Source organism: Barbus barbus, assembly GCF_936440315.1.
Source record: "Barbus barbus genome assembly, chromosome: 26".
Classification (NCBI taxonomy): domain Eukaryota; kingdom Metazoa; phylum Chordata; class Actinopteri; order Cypriniformes; family Cyprinidae; genus Barbus; species Barbus barbus.
In genome coordinates, this window is record NC_136754.1 from 1,180,600 (window position 1) to 1,204,824 (window position 24,225).

A 24,225-nucleotide genomic window follows, 5' to 3' on the forward strand; every position below is an offset into this window, starting at 1 on the left:
GAATATATTTTTGTTTTCACAGAAGACGCACATTGTCTCTGAAAGACGCTGAGGGAAGGTGAGCTTCAGTGGCATGACTGTGTTTTTGTTTACAAACCATATTGAACAGTGGTTTTACATGCTCACATCAGCTAGTTTATCAATCATGATGCAAAATATCAGTTTCTTACTCTGTATTTTTGAGTCTTGAATCAAGATATATTAAATTAAGTTATATATTAACTTGCTAAATTACCTAAGATGTTCAGAAAAACCAATCAAAATTAAGTGAAAATAATAGGCACTAGTCAAAAATCTTTGACTCCAGATTTTATTTTATTTTTTCTTGTATTAAGCTTAAACTTAATTTTGATACATTTTCCCCCGGTTTCACAGACAAGGCTTAAGCCTAGTCCTAGACTAAAATGTAAGTCTGAGCTGTTTCAACTGAACAAAACTTGCACTGATGATCTTAAAATATATCAGTGTCTTTGTTTTGTCTCAAAATGCACACCAGTAATGTTTTTTTTCTAAGCATGTTTATAAAAATTACTTAAATGCCCTAATTGAACTACGGCCTAATCCTGGCTTAGTCTAAGCCCTGTCTGTGAAACCGGGCCTTTGCTTCTCAAGTAAATGTATTTTGATGTAAGAATGTTTAGATATTTGTACTGGAAAACAAGACAAAAATACTGTGTAAGAAAATAATTTTTTGCAGTGCAGAGTTCAGTGGGTTTTTCTCGCTGAATGTGCTTGTTTTCACAGGACACATGAGGTGGTGGATGTGCATGAGGAAGAGCAGCAGACCATCACTGTGCAGGTGGAGGTGAAGAGAGAGAGAGAAGACGAGGAGGAGGAGCCAGAGGTCTCTTTGACACAGTACGTGCAAACACTACCTCGAATTTAGGAATTTGCCAGAAATCACTATAGTAAACATGCATATGAATCTCATACCAGCAGTACTCTTATTTACAGTTATTTGTTTAAGAGAACTAAGTCAATGGTTTGTTTTCCTAGGGAATGCATGAAAAGATGCAAATCTTGAATGCAATATACTGTTGCTTTGGATAAAAGCATCTGCCAAATGCATATATGTGAATACATGTGTGAGCCTGGACTAAATATATTTTTCATTAATTTTTATTTGAGTTATAGTCATTTTAGCACTTCTATACAAACTTTTTATTTTAGTTTGCTGCCAAGGCAACATTTCAATTTTTTAAATATTTAAGTATTATATAATATTTTGTTATATTTTATTTCAGCTTTATTTTAGTTAAGTAAAGTTTTAATAGTTTTAGTTTTAGCTAACAACAACAACAAAATGTAGAAAATCTTAAAGCAATGGAAATATCTGTGATGAAAATGACTAGCTATGCTCAAACAAATATCATAATATGATATTAAATATTAAATAAAAAAACTACATTTAAATTTTTTTATTAAACATTTAACAAAAATTAAATACAACATTTTTAATTTAAGTTTTTTAACTGATCAAATAGTATCTCATATTTCCATTATATTTTATTTCAGCTTTATTTCAGTTAACAAAAATATTTTGGTGTATTTAATTTATGTATTCGAATTGCATGTACAATTTTGGATTTGGATTATACAGTTTTAACCTAAACTAATAAACTTAATGTGATACATATTTTTTAGAAACGCATAGAGGAAACAGATAAGAAATGTGTCAGATTTCTGTAATTGTATTTAAAACACATTCAGTTTATTATTACTATTGAATTCAATTGAATTCTAGGCTATTTTGAAAATGTGCTTATTTAATTAAAATAAAATAGAAACAAATAGCGAATAATAAACTATGCCATGATTTTGTTTCTTATTGCAGAGATACTAACTGCATCATGCATATGCATCCGATTAATTTAGTTTATGTTAAAACTGTGTAATCCAAATGGATGGAAATTTTAGATGCAATTCAAATATATAATTCCTAAATTTAGTCCTAAATATTTTCTTGAGTGTGATGGCGATGACCCTGCTGGATTTATTTTGGGATAATGACCAGCTGTACGTTATCCCTGACCAAACAGCTCTCAGACTTCTTCCTGATTCACGTAATATTTCTACACAGTATGTGAGATTATGATTAGTGCATCCCGAATCACTCTGCCAGAGGACTGTCTGCCGTTTTTTGCTGGATTTATGAAATATGCATCTGTTTTCTGGCGTTTTATTGAAGCGGTGGATCTGTGAGATCCAGGTGTAGGTTTTGGCCATATGGTCTGGAGAGCTTTACTGCAGACCATCTGTTTCTGCTTAACTCCTCACGTCAAACGCTCAAACCCTCGCTCTCAGCTCTTCTGTCACTTTGAATTCTTTATGGAAAGTGTCTGTCAGGTTAAATAACGAGTCAGTGATACTGTGCAAGTTTTGTAAACTATCAAAAACTAGATGTTTACATTTACTGTCTCTTTTCAATTCTAAGTGATGTGAGCCTTGCAGTACTAAATATTATATTTATATTATTTTACATTTATATATTTATAGTTTAATTCATTAATATTACCAATAATTATTTTACATTTGTCCTTCGTATTATATTTATATGATATATTATAAACATTATATTATTATTATAAATAGAATATTTACATTTGACATTTTTATTGAATAAATTAATTAATAACTCATAATTATTTTACACTTATCAATTTTATTATAGTTATATTTATATAAGTAATATATTATTATTATTATAATTATAAATATTTATATTTTACAATTTAAGTAATCATTACCTAATAATTGACATTTATACCTCTTATTATATTTATATTATATATTATAAATAATATATAATTATTATAAATAATATTTTATTTACTTTTTTATTCATTTTATTCATAACTAATTAATTAATGTTTGAATTTAATGTAATTAATTGAATTAATAACTAATAATTATTTTACGTTTATCTGTTATTACATTTATATAATATATTATTATATTTATATTACATATTATAATTAATATATCGTTATTTATAAATAATATTTTATTTCCTTTTTTATTAATTTAATAACTCATTAACTACTGTTTGAATTTAATGTAAATAATTTAATTAATAACTAATAATAATTTTACATTTAGCCCTGTTTATTACATTTATATTATATATTATTATTATTATTATAAATAAACTATTTATATTTTACATTTTTTATTTAATTCATTAGTTACAAGCTAATGATTATTTTACATTTGACCCCTATTATAAAAACTAATAATTTTTGGCCATATTTGCCCTCTTCTCTATTTTTTAGCGTGGTAACGGACATTCCTCCTCCAGACACTGATGACCTCGTCTCAGAAACAGCCGCCTCAGCACCTGTTGCCCAGGAAACCATCTTCCAGACGACACTTCCTGGTGACACCCAGACGACACTTCCTGTGGAAACAGCTCCTCTGACAGAAAGTGGGACCCTGGAGTCAGCTCCGGCCCCTGAAGCAGCAGATCCGGTCACGTCCAGCCCAAACACACACCGTCTCACAGAGTCCCAGAGCCGGGAATCTCTGGAGGAAGAGCTCGCCTCAACCACTGACATCTACTTTGTGAGTATGAGCGCCATCGTAGGACATTAAGCTCACAGACAAACTCAGTGTCTGGATTTGAGCCTTTACTGCTGTGATGTTTAAGAACTTCATCAGGAATTGTTTTGGTTGCAGTCAGCATGCTGTCATATTAACATAAGTTCATGCTGAGTTTATGAAGTGTTACATACAGGGTTCCCACAGTTACAAAAACAAATATGTCATTTTGAAAATGTGCTGAAAATGTGAACAACAGTGTTATTTTGGTATTATTTATATATTTTATTATTATAATTTTATTTATTTTTTTACATTTGATATTTATTATTATAATATTTTGTGTATATAATTTTTGTTTTATTCCATGTTCTTTTGTCATTTTTATTTAGATTTAATTTTATATTTGTGTTGTAGTTTTAGTCATATTTGTACTTCTTTCTAAATGTATTTCAGTTAGTTTCCAAGAAAATATTTTTTTTAAAGTTAAAAATATAAAGTTTTTAAAGTTTTTCATCTAATATTTCTATTATTTTTTATTTCAGCTTTAGTTCAGTTAATGAAAAGTTAGTTTGAATTTTAGCAAACAATAACAACATATTATATATATATATATATTCTGAGCATAACTAGTCATTTTCATTATATATATATATATATATATATAATGAAAATGACTAGTTATGCTCAGAATATATCATACATAATATATCATAATAATGTAATAAATATTATGGATCCTGCTTTTAGTGAGTCAAAAAAGACTTAAAAATTAGCTTTAAAAAACTTATAAAAAGTAAAAAAAAATGTTTTTAATGCATTTGGGAATGTTTCGAATAAAAAGGAAAAAATAATAAAACATATGCTGTTGTGGCTGCTGTGTGTCACATGACGACCCCCCCCCCCCCCCCAAACTCCTGCCCCCTCAAAAATAATGAGTGCATGACGCCCCTGAATGCATTGGTCAAAAGATCTGGGAACCCTGTATTTACTGTATAATACAGTATATTTTAAACACACTTATGCATGCAGCACTCAAATATATAAACTCCTTTTCATTTCACTAAAACAAAATGCCACAAATCACCTGATTTGGTGACTTTATGTGGTGTGGAGCTAAATATGAGTCATGTTCCACAGAGCGCCAGTCTGGATGATCTAGTGGAGTTATGAAGGTAATGTGTGTGTGGGGGTGTGTGTGTGTGTGTACTTCATCTTGGAGGCTTTAAAGCTTTCAGGTGAAGCTCTTCTAAACTGATATTCTAATTGAAGTTCCTGAAGTTAACTCATCTGTGTCCAAACCACATGATCTGACAGGTTTCCAGCTGCTCAGTGTGACCTGACTTTGTTTCATCAGGCCGGTTTGGACACAGTGACCGTGTGTTTGAAAATGTTTTGGTGTCGTGTGGATTTTAGCATGAGACACAGATTGTGTGTGTGTGTGTGTATGTGTGTGTGTGTGTGTGTGTGAGCGACACACTCATTCTCTGTTAATCTCATGCTGTGGTTTCCTCTCTGTTGGAGATAATCGCCTGTCTAATTTCCTGTCCATTTTCAGCTTCTCTCTGTATCTCTGTCTTTGATTTTTTATTTACATATTCAAGTTATCCATTAAAGTCATGGTCATTTCCACAGTGAAAGTTAAGCTGCTGTTAATTAATATATATATATATATATATATATATATATATATATATATATATATATATATATATATAATACTAAATTATTAACATATTAATAATTATGTAGTGTTTATATTAATTTATATATACACTGTCTATATAATATAAAATATTATATAATAATGATAAAGCTGTAAAAATGTAAAATCTTTATTAAAAATTAAATTAATTAAATAATTAAAAATAATTTAAGCCCTTGTATTTTATATTGTGAAAATATGTTATAGAAATTATAATATATTAAATGAATAATATATATTTAATAATAATATAAATAGAATATTAAAATGTACATATTTATGTTATCCATTAAAGTCATGGTAATTTTTAAAGTGAAAGTTATTTGTAATACTTGGCGAATTAAACAATATTATAATACCATATTTTAATTATATTATATATTTATTATCAAATATATTCCATTATATTAATAATATTTAAAATATTGTACCTTCTCTTGGTGAGTGCAGTCTCCATAAAATAATTATTTCTAATGATTTTGCATTTATATATTTCTTGTTTTCAGTGCTGGTCATATTTATTTATTTTTTAAGCTGGTTTTAAAATAAGAGCTGAAAAGGAAAAGCAAATCATTTCATTCTGATAAAAGATTATGAAGATGAGTGTTGTTTCTCTTTAAAAATTGATTGATTTCATGTCGGCTTAAATCTGTTTATTCATCAGCATCATCATGATCTGTTTCCTGTCTCTCTCTCTTCCTTCCTGTCTGTCTCTGTTATTTACTCATTCCTCATCCCCCTCCTCTGTGTGTGTGTGGTGTGTGTGTGTGTGTGTGTGTGTGTGGTGTGTGTGGTGTGTGTGTGTGTGTGTGGTGTGTGTGTGTGTGTGTGTGTGTGTGTGGTGTGTGTGGTGTGTGTGTGTGCGTGCGTGCGTGCTTGTGTGTGTCAGTACGCTGAGGGCAGATATTGGGTTTACTCTCCGGTGCTCCAGCGGAGGAAGCTCAGCTCCTGCAGTGTCGTAAGTCAACGGATCTGAACACCTGAGAGCAGGACGTCCCAACCACCATAATATCATATTATAATATAAAGACTATATTTGAATTTCATTTGACATTGGCATTTCTATTACAGTCTCACAAACTCTCGGTTGGGAAATCCTGCTGCAGACTGTAGTTAGAGGTCTTACAGTGCAGTAGCTCACCTTCATGTGTAGTTATTCACCCCCTGATGGACAAATTCATGATTCCTGATAATACTTTTCACATTGCGTCAGTACGAAAACCCAGCTTCTGATAACTCAACATTATTAAAAGAGGATGTAAAACAGTGTGCAGTACGTTTCATATAGTAGTGTGCAATGCTGTGGTCACAAACTAATACAATCAGTAATCAAATTTAGTGTCAAATCATCTTAAACTTTTTGCAGCCCAATCAAATAGTGAGACAAAAAGGAGATGATAAATATCAAAATTATTATTACTTTTAGGTTCATCCATCAAACTGGAAATAGTACAATTGAGATCAGGGTTGTTATAGTTAACTAAAACTAAAACCATTAAAAAAAATGTTTCTAAATGTTTAAAAACTTCAAAAACTTGAAATTTGGCCTAATAACATCTGGCAAAGGGAATGAAAACTAGCCTTTGGGCTAATTTGGGTACATTTACATTCATGAATGTTGATTAATATACACTGTCCCATTTTTTGTGAAATTAATTAATTAAATCTACATTTTTATTTATTAAAAAAAAAAAAAAATTATAAAATGTATTTTATTTCAGCTAGTTGCCAAGGAAACATATTGATTTAATTTAACTTGATGTACTAAAATATCCAAAACTAAAACTGTAATAAAAATTTGTAAAAAACTCTATAGAAATGAAACAGCAACTAATACAAATGAACAAAATACACAACAAAATTACAAAAACTTTTACTAAATTACCAAAGCAAACAATAAAATGAAAACAAAAACATGAAAATATAAAAACCAATTCAAAATATTAATAAAAATGAGAATACTATTTCAATGATACTAAAAGAGCACCGATGGAGATACTGTAATAGTTTTCATTAATATGAATTTGAATTATTATATATATATATTTTTATATATTTTATTTGACTTTTTTCCTTTAGTTATTTTAGTACATCAAGTTAAACTAAAAGAAAATTTGCTTTAGCAACTAGCTGAAATTCATTTTATTCTTTATGTTTTTAGTTTTAGTTAACAACAATAACAAATAAATAAGAGTGATCCATAAATTGCATGCATACTAAAAATGTGCATACTGTGCACTGCATACATATTGCATACAGCTAAACTAGTGTGAGTATGATAGTGTGTGTTTGGAGTTTTATGCTTCCACTAAATGTTGAATGTTTCTAGTTTCCTCATGCATTGCTCTTTCTGTCTCTGTCTGTGTGTTTGTGTTTCATGCGTCTGCGCGGCTCCGTCTCTCTCTGTGCTGTGTGTGTGTGTGTGTGTGTGTGTGTGTGGCACCCTCTGCTGTGGTGGCGGTGTGTCTGCAGACTCCAGAGGACAGGAGTTGGGTTTATTCGCCCCTGCATTACGGCTCAGAGCCTCACAGTGAAAGCGACACAGTAAGTTTGGGCTTCCAAACCAAAGCACTTCCCCAAACGGATCCCTGGCCATTCAGAAACCCTCCAGTTCAAGAGCTACACCTCTGCTTATCGCTTCAGTGATCCTCACTGTCCATTCATTCATGCATCTATTCATCAAATCCATCAATTAGTAGAACGTTTTAAAGGAATAGTTCCCTCAAAAATGAAAGCGGTCATTATTTACTTAACTAATTTAGTATTATACTTATTGACATACTTAATGATTAAAAAATATAGTATCACATTTTTAACTCTAATCCATATTTTATGTAATTAATTATAATAATTTATATTTATATAATTATTTAATATTATTATGAAATGAATACAACTTATAAAGCTTCTATTATATTATATTATATTATATTTAAGATTATGAATAGATATTTAGCTGAAATGCAGTGAGTACAATGAAAAATATGCTGTATATATATATATATATATAGTATTTATATATTAAATGAAGTATATAATTTTATATTTAGATAACAGTGAGATATATTCTATATTCTCTATTCTATAATTATATTATTTATATTACAATATATATATATATATATATATATATATATATATATATATATATATATTATTTAATATTATTATAAAATGTATAACATTTCAGAAGATTATTTATATTATAATACATTTTTTATTAATATTATTTATATCATATTTAAAATGACGTATTTAACATTTACAAAGATAACAGTTAAATATAATTTTATATTTATAGAATTATTTTACATTGTAAAATGTATAATTTTTATGAAGCTTTATTTTTATTATTAATAATTCTAAAAGCAGATTATATTTAAAGTGAGTATATTATATTTTGACAGATAACAGTGAAATATAAATATATGTATATAATTTTTATATTATAATAGAATGTGTAACATTTGTAAAGCTTATTTGTGACCCTGGACCACAAAACCAGTCATAAGGGTCAATTTTCCTAAATTGAGATTAATACAGCATCTGAAATCTGAATAAATAATATTTCCATTGATGTATGGTTTGTTAGGATCGGACAATATTTGGCTGAGATACAATTATTTGAAAATCTAGAATCTGAGGGAGCAAAAAAATCTAAATATTGAGAAAATCACCTTTAAAGTTGTTCAAATGAAGTTCTTAGCAATGCATATTACTAATCAAAAATGAAGTTTTGATATATTTACAAAATATCTTCATGGAACATGATCTTTACTTAATATCCTAATGATTTTTGGCATAAAAGAAAAATCAATAATTTTGACCCATGTATTTTTGGCTATTGCTATATATCCCAGCGACTTGGTTTTGTGGTCCAGGATCACATTTATTTTTTATTAATTATATATTATATATTATGTTTAAAATAAAGTATATTTGTAAGAGTGATATATAATAATATAATTAATGAATTGCTTTATATTATTATAAAATTTATAACATTTAGTAAGCTTATTTATATTATTAATGTTTATAACTATAGTACATAATATTTCAAATAGATTATGAGTAGATATTTAGCTGTTCAATAAATTGCCTAATTATTTACTTATTTGTTACTTATTTGTGTGTAAATAATGACAGCATGTTTGTTTTGGGGTGAACTGTTGCTTTAAACAGTGAAGTGCTGCTGTGACAGTGTGTGTCCTTCAGATGTGTTCATTAGCATGAGCTGCGGGACGCTTCAGCTGCTGAGTCACATCACGTTCAGCTCTGAGCCTCATCACACACACATCGCAGGCTCTTCTGTGTGAGTGTGTGCGCAAACAGTCCAAGGGCATGCTTGTGTGTGTGTATGTGTGTGTGCAGTTAGTAGAGGAATCTCGAGGGCTGCATCCCAATTTGCATACTATCTGTACTGTATAGTATGAAAAATTAGGGTTATTGCATCCTAAAATATATTATAATATAATGAAGGATGCCAAATATGTCTGGTTTGTGCTTAAACATCCGTTCATTATTTTTGGCCTAATATTCCTCCTTGCGCTGTGAACAGTGAGTGACTATTTCATTATAAGGAAATGCTCTGAGGTCTGAAGATGCAGTTTTTTGGTTGGTAGTGGCTCAATCCTACTCTCACTGCATACTCTCTGTCTGTAAGTATGTACTTGAGTGTGCAAAGCAGAAGCAGTGTTTTCAGGAACATCTCTCTCTGTCTCTGTCTGTACAGTAATCTGGATGTTCAGTAGACGTCTCTCTGTGGGTCTGAAGCGGTTTTGCTGTTCTCCAGCATGGATTCTGCTCTTCTGAGCACGAGCGAGATGAACCGAAGAACCTTCCACACAAAAACCCTGTTGCTTTTCTACCTGGGTGCCACTTCCTGATCGATTCCCCTCAAGAAAATCCCTTGTGTGTTTGTGAATCAGGACATGCATCGACTCCATCAAATACATCTCGTCAGTTTCCAAGTTGTTGATGACCCATAATGCACTAGACTAGATTTAAGGTCTTCAATCATTCCTCTGAACGATGTGACTCTTCCTGATCTGTCTCTATCCATGCGTCCAGCGTGGAGCTTCCTCATTATGCAATATGAACTCCTCCTCGTGATTGCATGTAATTACATGATCTGTTTTGATTTTGTGTACATCTGAGATGTTTGGAGTGGAATACAGTTAAAATATGCGATAAAAAGATAAAGATTTGAAACGTAAAGCATTGCTACAGATGACTGAACACATATCATGTGACGCTGGAAGCTGCTGTGAAACATATCAACATCACATATGAATCGAGCGCGAATCATGTGACTTGTGTCTTTTTCTAGCAGTCGTGTCGTCATTAGTCAGATGTGCTCCTTTTTGTATATTACTTTCTGTTTTTTTTCACAAGTCAGATGAATTTTATTATAGATCATCATTGGTCTGTTAAACTGTTTCAGATTGTCTTCATTAAAACATGCAGAATTCTTCTATTCAGGTCAACACATTACAGAAAAACATTCAATCAATATTTTTGTCTTGTTTTTAAATCAATTCTGAAACATCCTTAAAACGAGATGCATTTACATGAGAATTTAATTTTTTGAATGTCTATTATAATTTTATAACTTTATAATTTAGAATAGTTTTTTTGTTTTTTGAGCTATTATTTTTAATTTATTATAAATATATTATTTAAAAAAAAAACATATTCCATTCTAGGAACAGTTACCAATATATATTTTTTTCCTTTTAAAAACATGTTTTATTTATTGTCATCTTTTATCGATATAATTTTATGAATGTCTATTAAAGTTTTATAGCTTTATAATTTATAAGTTTATTTATAAATTTCTAAGTGTTTATTATTCTAAACAGTTATTATTATTACTATTACTACACATTATTTTATAAAAAAATATATAATTATATTTATAATTAGAATCTTTAATTTAATATAGTTATTGTTATTAACATTCCCAGTGAAGTATGAAAAGTACTTAATTCACGACATCATAATATTTTGCTTCTCAAATAAATGCATCTTATTTTAAGCATTTTATAATATTGCTGGAAAACAATATATTTTTATGGTGCACTGAGCGTTCTCTATAGAGTCAATATCTATAATGACAATCTCACAGATGTTTTGCATGTGATAGAGAGTGTACAGTATGTTTGTTATCATGCAACATGAAGTTTCTGAAGTTTTATGTTAAGATTGATCGTCTGTATTTGTGAACTGACAGAGAAACGGCCCACGCTTAAATATATATATATTAAATTCAGCTTTTAAAACCTTGTCATTCAGCTTTGTTAAGCTTTACTCCATTTCAAAAAAGAGTTTCTAATATCATTTTTCTTTTAAAATAATGTTTTATTGTCATCTTTTATCTGTGTAATTTTATGAAAACTTTATAGTGTTTTATATTTTTTTATGTCTTTTTTTTGTTTGTTAAGGCTAATTTCAGATGTGCTGAATATCATAATCACGGTCACAACAGGAATTTATATACAGTACATATGTTAAATCACAGAATCTGACGTGAAAATAATTCAGACTCATCCTTAAAGTTGTAAAATCAAAGAAAAGTCACATTTACAATAATGCACTTAAAATGGATCTAAAAATTGGATATAGTTTTAAGATTTTATTTATATGTTTTCAAGTCTAGTGGCAATACTTTAAAACATTTTTATGTCCATTTTAATGTGTGTTTTTGTTTCCTCTGTGAGTTGGAAACGATACTTTTTATTGAACCTGTATCACTTCTTCAATGCTCAGTTTGGGGTTTAAAGGATAAAATGGCCTTATTTATCAAAATATGATTAAAATCACTCCCATTTCTCTTGTTTCGTGGGGCAAGTCTTTGTAGTATAATGTACAATATGTATGTTTTAAAGTGTAATAATGTACTGTATGTGTGAGGTAATGAGAGGCTGCATGTTCAGGGCGTTTGGTTTGTAGTTCTTCAGACGTCTGCTGTGAAGCTCTAGTGTTTGAGTATCTACAGTCTGCCCTCAGTAACTAATGTGTGTGTGTGTGTGTGCGTGTGTGAGACTGTACATATTTTTGGTCACTGGTTTGAGGAAGGTCTGTGCTGTACTTTAGGCTTTGTCATTCATTTCTGCAGCTGTTTTCTGGTGAGACTCAGTGCATGTGAACGTCTCTAAGTGTCCGTCTCTAAGACTAAACATCCACGGGCTGTGTGTCTGTACAGATTAATGATGATGTAAAAATAAAAACAAACCATACCAATAAAGACTATATGGAAAATAAACGTTTCTTTTTATTTTGCATTTGAATCTGATTTATATTGTGCTTTTCTGTGAGTGAATCTGTTTCTTCTCAGGTCTAAAAGCATGTTTAGTGTATTCTGGGTAAAAACAAATGACATGCAAAGAGTGTCGGACACATTTATGGAGGAATCATTTACATTGTCTTATATACACATCATTACAGACATCAAGTTTTAAAAATAGCTTTAGAATTTTTTAATCTTCTAGTGAAATGTGCATTTTTTTAATGTTCAACCAATAGGATAATTTATTTATGCATGTATTTATTTATTGTGTTTTTGTTTTGTTTTTTTGCTTGAGCATAATGAGAATTTGAGGGAAATTTCTTTATGCAAAATAGTACAATATTTCTTTTGATTTTGGAGTGAAATATTACATTTTTTTTTCAGTTTATTATTTTTATTATTATTATTTGTAAAAATGTTTTGAAACCTGCCATAGAAAAATAATTTGAATGATGAATTATGTGTAATATCTACTTCTCATCTAAGGTCTAATCAGACAAAAAAAAAAAAAAAAAAAATTTTTTTAAGGTAAGTGGTTGTACAAACTATTTATTTTAGCTACATTTAAAAAAAAACAAATGTTGAAAGTTGGTCAACTAAATTAGTTTATTTAAATTTATTTAAAATTGATTGCAACCACTTACTTTAAAAAAAAATGTGTAAATTCAATGAATATTTTTTTTTCCAGTGCTGATCATTTAACCCTACAAATGCATCATCAGTTAACATCATTTGTTTTTCATGCTTTTGTTATGTTTGTGTGGTTTCTTTTCATCCAGTGATGACCTGAAGAAACCAGCCATTGATGAAAGATCACAGAAAAATCACCAAAAACAAACAACAAAAAAAGTAAGATTTTCAGCGAATTAGTAAAATTTGAATGTTTTTGAAAGAGTCTCTTCTGCTCACCAAGGCAGCATTTATGTTATTAAAAATACAGTAAAAATAGTTAAAATGTGAAATATTATTACAATTTAAAATAGCTGTTGTCCATGTGAATATCAGTTGAAATGTAATTTATTTCTGCGATCAAAGCTGTATTTTCAGCATCATTACTCCAATCTTCAGTGTCACATGATTCTTCAGAAATCATTATAATATGCTGATTTACTGCTCAAGAAACATGTCTGATTATTATCAATGTTGAAAACACTTATGCTGCCCAATATTTTTGTTGAAACGGTGATGCATTTTATTTTTCAGGATTTAGAAAGTTCAGAAAGAACAGCATTTATTTGAACCAGAAATCTTTTGTAACATTATAAAAGCCTTTAGTGTCACAATTTAATGCAGACTTGCCGAATAAAAGCACTTAAAAAATTGAGCACTACTACAGGGTGCTTTTATCAGTAATGATAGCTGATGTCAAACGTTCAGCTGTACTTTTGAAGACTCTGTTACTTCTGCTGTGTGTTGATGAATGAGACGGCAGCGGCTCTTATCGGCGCTCACACACTTCCTGCAAACACACACATCCAATAACCATTCATCTACATTCACAGCAACTCAACAGGACACAGCCAGAGAAACTAGTGCAGGTCAAAGGTTCTCATTCATCCTGAGATCAGACTTCAGCCAATCAGAGCTCAGCGTGAGATGGAGTTGAGATCTCTTCTGAAACTCTAGAGGATGATTTGTATTTTTTATAAACTGAACCACAATTTATTCATATTGCTGTCACTTTAGAGAAATTCCTATTTTTGAGTCTTGAATCTTTTTATAATTTGTTTCAGTAGTTTGTCGTTTAATTTCTAATTTGGCATTTACTTTAATTTACTTTATTTGAAAATAGTTTTTCTTATTTCTAAGCAATTATTATTGTTCTTGTTATTTTCATGATCATCGCCAAATGAAGTATGAACAATACTTCTTTTTTTATTTATTTTATCCATAATGACTATTTCTTATTCATAAAAGTATATCTCTAATGTGAATATGAAAAACATATTGCTGCTAGATTACAGATTTTCCTTCCGTTATTTGTCTGTTTTAATGTTTGTAATTATAATTTATAATTTAGTATAGTTCAAGGTTTTTTACTTTATTTTTTGCCAGTGAAGTATGAATAATATATGAATAATATTAATGGGATTTTACTCATAATAACTGCCTCTTATGCATTAAAGATATTTCTGTCAGATTAAAAAAAATCTATATTTAAATGTTTTGTTTCTAATTTTATTTTATTTATTTTTTTATTCTAGATTTTTTCTTATTTTAAGAAATTATTAATATAATTCTCAATGCAGTATGAAAACCACTTTTCTTTTTTTTCCCCATAATGCAATGTTCTGTACAGAGATGCAGGAGAAAGAGGAAGTGGATCATTTCATGTGTACATATTTATTTTGATGCATAATTGATGCAATAGGTTATTATTCACAATTTAAGCATCGTTTTGTTTTTAATTGAAAATGTTGATAATTACAAATAGTTGTGTGTGTGTGCATGTGCATGTGTGTGTGTGTTCACAGCGAACCTTCAGACCAGCATTCATGAGAATTCATAGAGACATTAATGTGTGTTTGACAATAATGAACCAACACATATTTAAAAAACAATGCATACAAAAAAAAAAAAAATCCCAAAAGACCTATATGCATATCAAATGAAATAAATAGTGCTGTAACCAATAAGCTCTCATCTGGTATTGAGTTTTTTTGCTGATCTGTTAGTCTTACACTATATTTGTTTCCACATGACTGTGTTTGTTATTTGATGTACAGCCACAGATGTGTTTATGAAGGCGGGACTTCCTGTCTGCTGTAAATATCACTTCCTCCTCTCATAGCGTTACACAGACAGAAATAGAAAGCTCTGAAATCAGACTCAACTAGCAGCTTTATCAAGGTTAAATGCTTACAACTAGTACTGTCTGTTTAGTAGCTTTCACTACTTTGCTGAAGAATATCAAGGTCAGTCTCAAGAAAACATGTGAGGTTATACAGTATCGAATAAAAAACATATATATTACTGCATTACAATAATTCATGGGAAATTCATGAAAATGTCTAAAAATTAACTAAAAATCAAAGTATATATATAACTTTGATTTTTAGTTCATTTTAGTTCATATATATTGCATTAACTTTGCATTTCCAAATATTTGGAAACATCTTTTGAGTATTTCATAATATAATAAAAAGTTTTTTTAATGACATTTTAATGAATTTCTCTGAGTAGCAATGCAAAATTGTAGATACTGTTTATATATATATATATATATATATATATATATATATATATATATATATATGTGTGTGTGTGTGTGTGTGTGTATGTATTCCTTTAATACAAATTTGAGGGGAAAATGTTTTTTAAAAAATTTTAAAAAATTATATTAATATTATTAATTATATGATTCAAATTTCTTTTGATTTTGGAGTGAAATATGCCCTCACATGATCTTGAGATTCAGCTGATGGTAGCAGAGGACATCTGAAGGAACAAAATCAAGGTCAAGGTATTTTTATCCATGTATGACTGTGTAATATTTACTGATAAACATATTGATAAACCTAATTTTCATACTTCAACCACAGTCTTGCAGCTAATAAACCAGAGCACAGTCAGATACTGTAAAAGTTTACTCATGGCAGTCGTATGTGTATGTGAGTGGACAAGCTATCAAAAAGAAAAATATATTTATATATTACACAAATAAAACAGAACATTAGCGCATGACATGTCGAGGGAGACGAGATGAGTGACAGGTGAGGCTGGTTGTCATGGTTACAGGTTTTGGCAGCACTGCAGTTTGTTGCCCTTCTGGCCGTCTGTAGTCGGTGGGACGCTGATGTCCACCACGTTGTTTCCCGGCGACTCGTCGTGAGCCGATCGGTCAGCGATTTGCTTCTGTGATACGATGCGATAAATTTCTACAGATGCAGGAGAAACGGAGAGAGAACGAGTGAGAGAATGAATGCAGATTAATCAGAGTTTCAGATCTGACTGGTCACTGTAAAGCTGCTTGATATTAACTGTTGATTGTTATAGTTATTATAAGCCCATTAATGTATATTTTTCCCATAATCTTAACTGTAGTTTTTTTGATAAATTTCTTCAAACTTTTTTTTTTATTTTTATTTTTTTTGCTTTTTTATATTATTATTTAGTTTTCAAAATTAAAATTTGATTGCCATTTTTTGCATTAACAGCACACATTTTACCTCTTAAACTCACATTACGTTAATGCAAAAACATTTTACTTTTTATAAATATTTCCACTTTTCACTCACAAAAAAGAAAAGCGTATATATTTTATTTATTTTTTAATTAAAAAAAAAACAATTTATAAGTAATTAAGGGTTTCCGTTTCTTTATGAAATATGACATGCACTTGACAATTAAATGTATTTTTATTTCTTTTTTAATATACTGTATATCTTCATATTATACATATTTACAGTATTTTGTTTTTATTAATTTTTTATATATTTTTCTTCATATTACATATATTTTCAGTATTTTGGTTTTTATATATTTCTTCATATTATATATACTACAACTTAATCTGATTTGTTTTGCTTTAGGTTTTTCAACATATTTTTGTTTTTATTTATTTCAGTTTTTTTTTGTTTTAATGATAATAACCCTGTTCTCAATGTATTACATTAATTTCTTGAGTATGTGAATGTAAATCTTACATTTGTCCCTTCAGTTTATCTTTTTTCTATCAAGACCACTATCGTCAATGATAGACACTAGTATGGTTCTGTTCTGGGCAAAAACTCCCTGCCCGTCCATGCAGCCTGTCATGAATGAGCAGGGAACGCAGCAATAATAACCCTCCAAGGGTTAACAGAACAGAACCAAGCAGATATCATTAATGTACTTAATTACATTTAGTGTAACACATTATTCAAGATTAGGGAGTCTGATTCAACAGGAATGTCAGAAGCCAATTCTTGACTGAGGCGAAAGGAGGAGTTGGGGATGGAGGAGGGTAATTTGCTCCCGAGCAAGCAAGCTGCTGAATAATACTGAATAGCGCTTATATAGGAATGCCGCAATAGGTGTTGTATCCCTATAGGTAGATGTGATCAGCTGAGAGTCAGCTGATGCAAGCTTGACTCACGTGACCTGCCAGAACTAACTTTTTTTTTATATAATTGTGAAACATATCAATATACATTGCGTTGCATCATCTAGTAAAGAATGGTTATGGAATCGCATCATTTTAAGTATGAATATGTACACCCTTGTCTAAATTATCTCTCTAAAATCTCCATAATTCCTGGCAGGCAATCGCAGCTTACCAGATGGCAGATGCTGCACTATTAAAGTTACATAAGACGCCACTGTAGCTGTCATGGGAATCATGCTATTTGGTTTATTGCTGCTGTGATGAAGCGTTTGACTGGAATGATGCTTCATATGGGTTTGTACCTGATAGGATGTTCTTGAAGGCCTCCTCCACGTTAGTAGAGTCCAGAGCGGACGTCTCGATGAAAGACAGGTTATTTTTCTCTGGAAGCAAGCAGAAGCTGTTGCTCTTAAAATATCCACTGACAACAGAAAGCTTCACACAGAATGAATCGTGTTTATAAAACATGAACAGAGAGAATTTCTGTGCAAATGCAGCAATTTACATATTTTTGAAAGAAGTCTCTTCTGCTCACCAAGGCTGCGTTTATTTGATCAAAAATACAGTAAAAACAGAGAAATATTATAAACATTTAAAACAGTTGAATTCACAGATGAATAGAAAGTTCAAAAGAACAGAATTTATTTGAAATAGAATCTTCTGTTACAATATAAATGTGATCAGTTTAATGCATCCTTGCTGAATACAAATATTACTTTCTCCAATTTTTTGTTTATCAGAATGGTTTAATGAAGATGTTTAGTTCTGTTCGAGGTTAATCTAATTTAGGTTCTGATTAATATAATAACCAATGTGGTTCAAGTTCATTTCCTATCCTAAATAAGAAAATTAGAATTATGAATCATTGTCTGAGCAAATATTTACACTTTTTTAAAGGAATAGTTAGATTTGGAGAAATGTTCTGCAGTGAATGGGTGCCGTCAGAATGAGAGTCCAAACAGCTGATATAAACATCACAATAATCCACACCACTCCAGTCCATCAGTTAACATCTGGAGAAACAAATCCATTATTAAGGCGTTTTTTATTTTAAACCATATACGAGTCCATAATCCATAATAACGCTTCCTCCAGTGGAAAAGTCCATCTCTCACATCAAAATCCAGCCACATATTTGTTTAGAGCTGTTTTGGCTTGTAAACAGTGCTTGATCTGTGCAGATTTCTCTCCTGATTCAGACCAGAACACTTTTTCACTGGAGGAAGTGTTATTATGGATTATTTTGTCCAGAAGCGACGGTTTAAGTTAAAAACATCTTAATGATGGATATTTGTTTCTTACAAACATGCAGCTTTTGTCTTCTCCAGATGTTAACTGATGGACTGGAGTGGTGTGGATTATTGTGATGTTTTTATCAGCTGTTTGGACTCTCAATCTGACGGCACCCATTCACTGCAGAGCATCCATTGCTGAGCAAGTGATGACTCATCTACATCTTGGATGGCCTGAGGGTGAGTATATTTTCAGGACATGTTCATATTTGGTTGAGCTATTCCTTTAAAAATCTAAAATACTTCTCCACAGATTTGCATCATGCCTAGAAGGATCAGACAAACAAAAGGAGCAGCAGTTTTCCAGAGGATTGATCTGTCTCTAGGGTCGGCTGTACCTGCGAAAGCGCGTGCCTCGTCGGTGGGAACGGCTCTCAGGTGGCGCAGGTCGCTCTTATTCCCCACCAGCATGATGACGATGTTGTTGTCGGCGTGATCTCGCAGCTCTTTCAGCCAGCGCTCCACGTTCTCATAGGTCAGATGTTTGGCGATGTCGTACACCAGCAGCGCGCCGACCGCGCCGCGATAATACCTGCATACGTCAGAAAACCATAACCACAGTCTGAGCCAAAATATCAAGCATCGCTATTACTATTGCTCATAGTTTTACTTTTAGTTCAGTTTTAGTTTCATTGAGTAAATCAATTTTATTTGACTTTATTTTAGTGCTGTCAAACGCGATTAATCGCATCTAAAATGAAAGTTTTTGATTACATAATATATGTGTGTATACTGTATATATTTATTATATATATATATATATATATATATATATATAAAAATAAAAACATCTGCATATACTGTGTATATTTATTATATATATATATATATATATATATATGCATGTATATATTTATGAAAAATATGTTTATATGTTGAATATAATTAGATATAATATAAAATATAAGAATATAAATATATATATTTTTTTTAAATATTTACTGTATGTGTGTATTTATATATATACATAATAAATATACAGTACACACACATATATTATGTAAACAAAAACTTTTATTTTGGAAGCGATTAATCGTATAACAGCACTCCTTTATTTTTATTTATTTTTTTATTTTAGCAATTCTGCCTGTAATATTCATGTAATAATTATATTTTAATAAATTAACAAAAATGTTTTTAAGTTTTAGTTTACAATAATAAACATTCTCTGTAGTTCAGTTTTAATTATTTTGTTAGTAAATCATTTTTATTTTATTTTATAAATATTGCCATGGCAACTTATTTCAGTTAGTTGCCTCGGCAACATTGCTTATTTTTTTAGTTAGTAAAAACATTTTTTTTTTTTTTTTAGTTAATAATTTTAGCTTACTTTATTTCATTTAGTTTTAGTTTTTCATCTAATATTTATATTTTAACAAATTAACAAAAATTACTATTGCTATATATACTATTGATATAGTATTCCTATTGCTATAGAGGTTTGATCACATAATAAAAAATACAATGGCTCAAAAATGAAAATAAAATGATACAAAATATAAAAAATAAAAGAGTTTAATGGCTGAGCAAATGTTATTTTTGGCATAGGGGAACCAAAACCACATCTGTTCACTTATCAACAGCCACAAATGCAAATAAGTTTATATTGTGACATATTTGTTCTGTGGCAACTTGTTTCTTGCATGTTTTCTTGCATAAGAATTACTAAGAAAAAGTACTGTTGGAACATGCATCATGGTAGAACCAGGGTTATAATAGTTAACTAAAACTAAAACCATATTTAAAATAAACTTTAACTGAAATATAATAAAATACAATAAAAGCTTGAATTTATTTTATTTCAGCTACTTTATAATCAGCAACATTTTTCATTTTCATTTAGTTTAATTTGGTTAAAAAAACAAAACCTAAAATTGCACTAAAAATAAATAATTTAAAAATATTAATAAAAATGACAAAAACAAACATTTCAAAATTAAATTAAAATAAATATTAAATAAATAATATATATATATTAAATAAAATAAAATATGAATAAAAACTATAACAGTATATCAATGATCCTAAAATAACACTGGGTAGAACTGCGGTATTATTTAAGTACTGTGTAAATACCCCAATACTAAATGGTATCCAGTATGGCTGTATTTCCCATCTAAAGCATGACTGTACTCACGCAGAGGTGATGGCCCTGTACCGCTCCTGCCCTGCTGTATCCCAGATCTGCGCTTTTATCGTCTTGCCATCCACCTGGATGCTCCTGGTGGCGAACTCCACTCCTATCGTGCTCTTGCTCTCCAGGTTAAACTCGTTCCGTGTGAAGCGCGACAGCAGGTTACTCTTCCCGACGCCCGAATCTCCGATCAGAACGACTGAGAGCAGAAGCAGACAAACAGACGCTCTGAGATCACAATATACTGACAAAATATTAACATACACTAGCATAAAGTTCGGGGTCAGACATTAATACTTGTATTCATCAAGGACACATTAAATTGATCAACAGTGATACTAAGGACATTTATAATGTTACAAAAAAATTCTATTTAAAATAAATGCTGTCCTTTTGAACTATCTATTCATCAAAGAATTCTGAAAAATAAAATGCATCACAGTTTCCACAAAAATATGAAGCAGCACAACAGTTTTCAACATTGATAATAATCAGCAAATCAGCATATTAGAATTATTTCTGAAGGATCATGTGACACTGAAGACTGGAGTAATGATGCTGAAAATACAGCTGCGCATCACAGAAATAAATGACATTTCAAATGCATATTCACAGAGAAAACAGCTATTTTAAATTGGAATAATATTTCACACTTTTACTGTTTTTACTGTAACTTTGATAAAGTAAATGCAGTCCTTGGTGAGCAGAAGAGACTTCTTTCAAAAATAATAAAGTCAACCCCAAACTTTTGAACACTAAAGCACATAAACATAGAGAAACAGAAAATATAATTTTAATCAATCCAATAATTGACTTAAAAAACCTAGCTTACAAAATAATTAAAAATTAAAACCACTAAGCCAGCAAAACCCTGGTGGATCTTTTCAAGCTTCACTGAGACGGAGACAAAGCTCAAATATGAAAGGAAAACAGGTAAATAATCCCACTGTCATAATTTTAAAAAAGAGGGAGAATATAGACAATAAAAAGAAAAAATAATAATATTTATTTTTTCACCGTAGCCTAGCAAAATGATATAAACCTCTATAATAATAGGTGTTCACATTATTTGTCCAAATCCTGTATATTATTATGAATAATACTATATCATGCCAGTTTAATGACCACTGAGAAAATATTTGTGGTTTGTAAACTTTCTTAATTCAGTTATGATTGACAGGTGTAACCAAAAGTTCATTTTGAACTCCTGCAGCTCTCTTTCTTGCTTGTTTAATTTAATTTATTTTTTTTCCAGATCTGATGCTATATGATAGATCTGGAATATAATACATCTGATTTGAGATGCATAGTCTACCCCCAGATCCCTTTCACTTTCATTATGGCACAGATAGTCTACAAAACTCTCATATCTCATACTGTGTTTCAAATGAAAAAGCAGGTCAGTAAAGGATGGCACGGTTTTGGTTTGCAGGTGAGCTGTGAACGTGTTTGCATTGATTTCCTTCAGCTCCGGCTGAGGAGGGCTGGCTGATATCTTCATGTCGTCTTTACTAGGAAGTCAAGTTGAACTTTGATCCTCACACTTTGCTGATTTGGTGAAAATGGAATGTAACAGATTTGCCGCGTCAGACTTTGATCAGGTGACGTGATACAATCAGAGTTACAATGTAACCAATCAGCTGCAGGACAGAATAATTATCATCAAACATGTTACTTTTAAATGTGCTTTCTTCAAAAGTATACGCAATCCTACCCAGCTAATAAAAAAAACCATTTTGCTAACATTCCCATTACGTTATGAAACATTTCATGTGTTTAGAACATTTCTTCTTGGTTATGTGAATGTTAGAGAAACATTACTAGAATGTTACATTTCAATGTTCTCTCTACATTTAATTTTTTTTATTTTCAAATATTTTTTTTCAGTCATGTGAATGTTACAGGAACATTCCATTCCATCATTACGAGAATGTTACATTTTAATGCTCTCTAAACGTTTTAAACCCGATTTTTATATTTAAAGAACCATTTTTTCTGGTTCTGTGAACGTTAGAGGAACATTCCATTCTATCATTTTAAACCCGTCATGAAAATGTTATTTCTGAATGTTTTTAAACCCAATTTTTGATGTTCTTCTGGAAACATTCCATTATATCATTATATCCTGAGAACCTACGAATAACAAGGACGTTCGGAGAACATGTTCTTAGAACGTTTCCTCTCAACATTACGAGAACGTTAATAATAGAACGTTCCATCAACATTATTTTAAGAATACTTGCTCTAACATTTAGTGAAAGTTGTTGGCTGTTATAATCATCAGCTTCAATGGAAAAGCATTAGATCGCAGTGCAAAACAAACCAGCGTTTTTTAGTCTTAAATCACCTCTAAACATGAGCTCAAAGTAGGGCTACTGCTCATCTGCCATATATTTAACAATGCATGTTAAATTCCCATCATCTAGGCCCTGGTATCCCCAGATGTTTTACTGATCGATGGATGTGTATCGATGCCTCTGCGGGCGTTTCTATCTCAAAGCCTGTTATTTCTGCCATTATTTCAGACGGGTGCCACCGCTGAAGACGTTTCATGATACTACAGCCCGTCAGATCTATAGATCAGGAACAATGGATGGATTATGCATGATTATGTTACTCCTCTGCTCTGTATAATGCAATGCAGAATTTACCTTTGAACAAGAAATCGTATTCATCATCTCTGTTGGCCATTTTCAAGAAGCCCGCTCCGTCCTGCAGTCCGTCCAGAGGAAGGGAAATCAGATGAGGTTATATTAATAACTCAACGTGAGAGGAAAAGATTCAAATGGATATTAAAGACACACAATGCGCCAGTGCTGCTGCTGTCACACCGCAGGAAGAGCGATCTGCTCGGTCTGCATGAGGGGAGGAGTCCCGCAGTCAGGAGCGCCGCGGCCGCCAGAGGGCGCTGGAAACACCGCTGTGCTGCTCGGTGGGTCTTTCTATGGAAATGTCCATTTTTCTCTCCCAGGCCTAGCCTTTACACAAATATTACACTTGAAAAACACTTTTGGGGTTACAATTGCTTTATATTTTAAAATGAAACGATATGTTATTTGAACAATTGCACCTTCTTGAGCCATCATGAAAAAATACTATACTATAGTATACAAAAAATACTATACCATTAAGGTTTACACCAAGAATTTAAAAGTTTTTTTAGACAGATACTAATTTATTTAT

At 30.7% G+C, this 24,225-nt stretch overlaps 2 protein-coding genes across 2 annotated transcripts in view; one reads left to right on the plus strand and one right to left on the minus strand.

The window, feature by feature from the left end:
• Window positions 1–3,591, plus strand: part of LOC306845762 (phosphatidylinositol 4-phosphate 5-kinase type-1 gamma-like) — a gene marked incomplete at its 3' end in the record, with an annotated part of 30,652 nt that extends 27,061 nt beyond the window's left edge. The window contains exons 14-16 of the mRNA XM_079378741.1: window positions 23–58; window positions 745–858; window positions 3,273–3,591. Of these exons, the coding sequence (XP_079234867.1) occupies window positions 23–58; window positions 745–858; window positions 3,273–3,591 (469 nt within the window). The remainder of the gene's footprint in view (window positions 1–22; window positions 59–744; window positions 859–3,272) is intronic.
• A 12,392-nt stretch (window positions 3,592–15,983) lies between these two features.
• On the minus strand, window positions 15,984–23,908 carry LOC306845728 (ras-related protein Rab-11B). Its single transcript, XM_079378689.1, has 5 exons — window positions 23,694–23,908; window positions 21,046–21,241; window positions 19,247–19,440; window positions 17,919–17,999; window positions 15,984–16,408 (listed from the first exon to the last, which is right to left on the minus strand). Exons 1-5 carry the CDS (start codon window positions 23,731–23,733, stop codon window positions 16,263–16,265), a joined length of 657 nt encoding a protein of 218 aa, XP_079234815.1. The 5' UTR covers window positions 23,734–23,908; the 3' UTR covers window positions 15,984–16,262.
• Between the last annotated feature and the right edge of the window lie 317 nt (window positions 23,909–24,225).

Coding starts and splice junctions, on each gene's coding strand:
- LOC306845728 (XM_079378689.1), bottom strand. CDS start 23,733: ATGGCCAACAGAGATGATGAATACGATTTCTTGTTCAAAG. Junction 21,242..23,693: donor ATACGATTTCTTGTTCAAAG/GTAAATTCTGCA, acceptor TTCTGCTCTCAG/TCGTTCTGATCGGAGATTCG. Junction 19,441..21,045: donor TACAGGGCCATCACCTCTGC/GTGAGTACAGTC, acceptor TGACGTATGCAG/GTATTATCGCGGCGCGGTCG.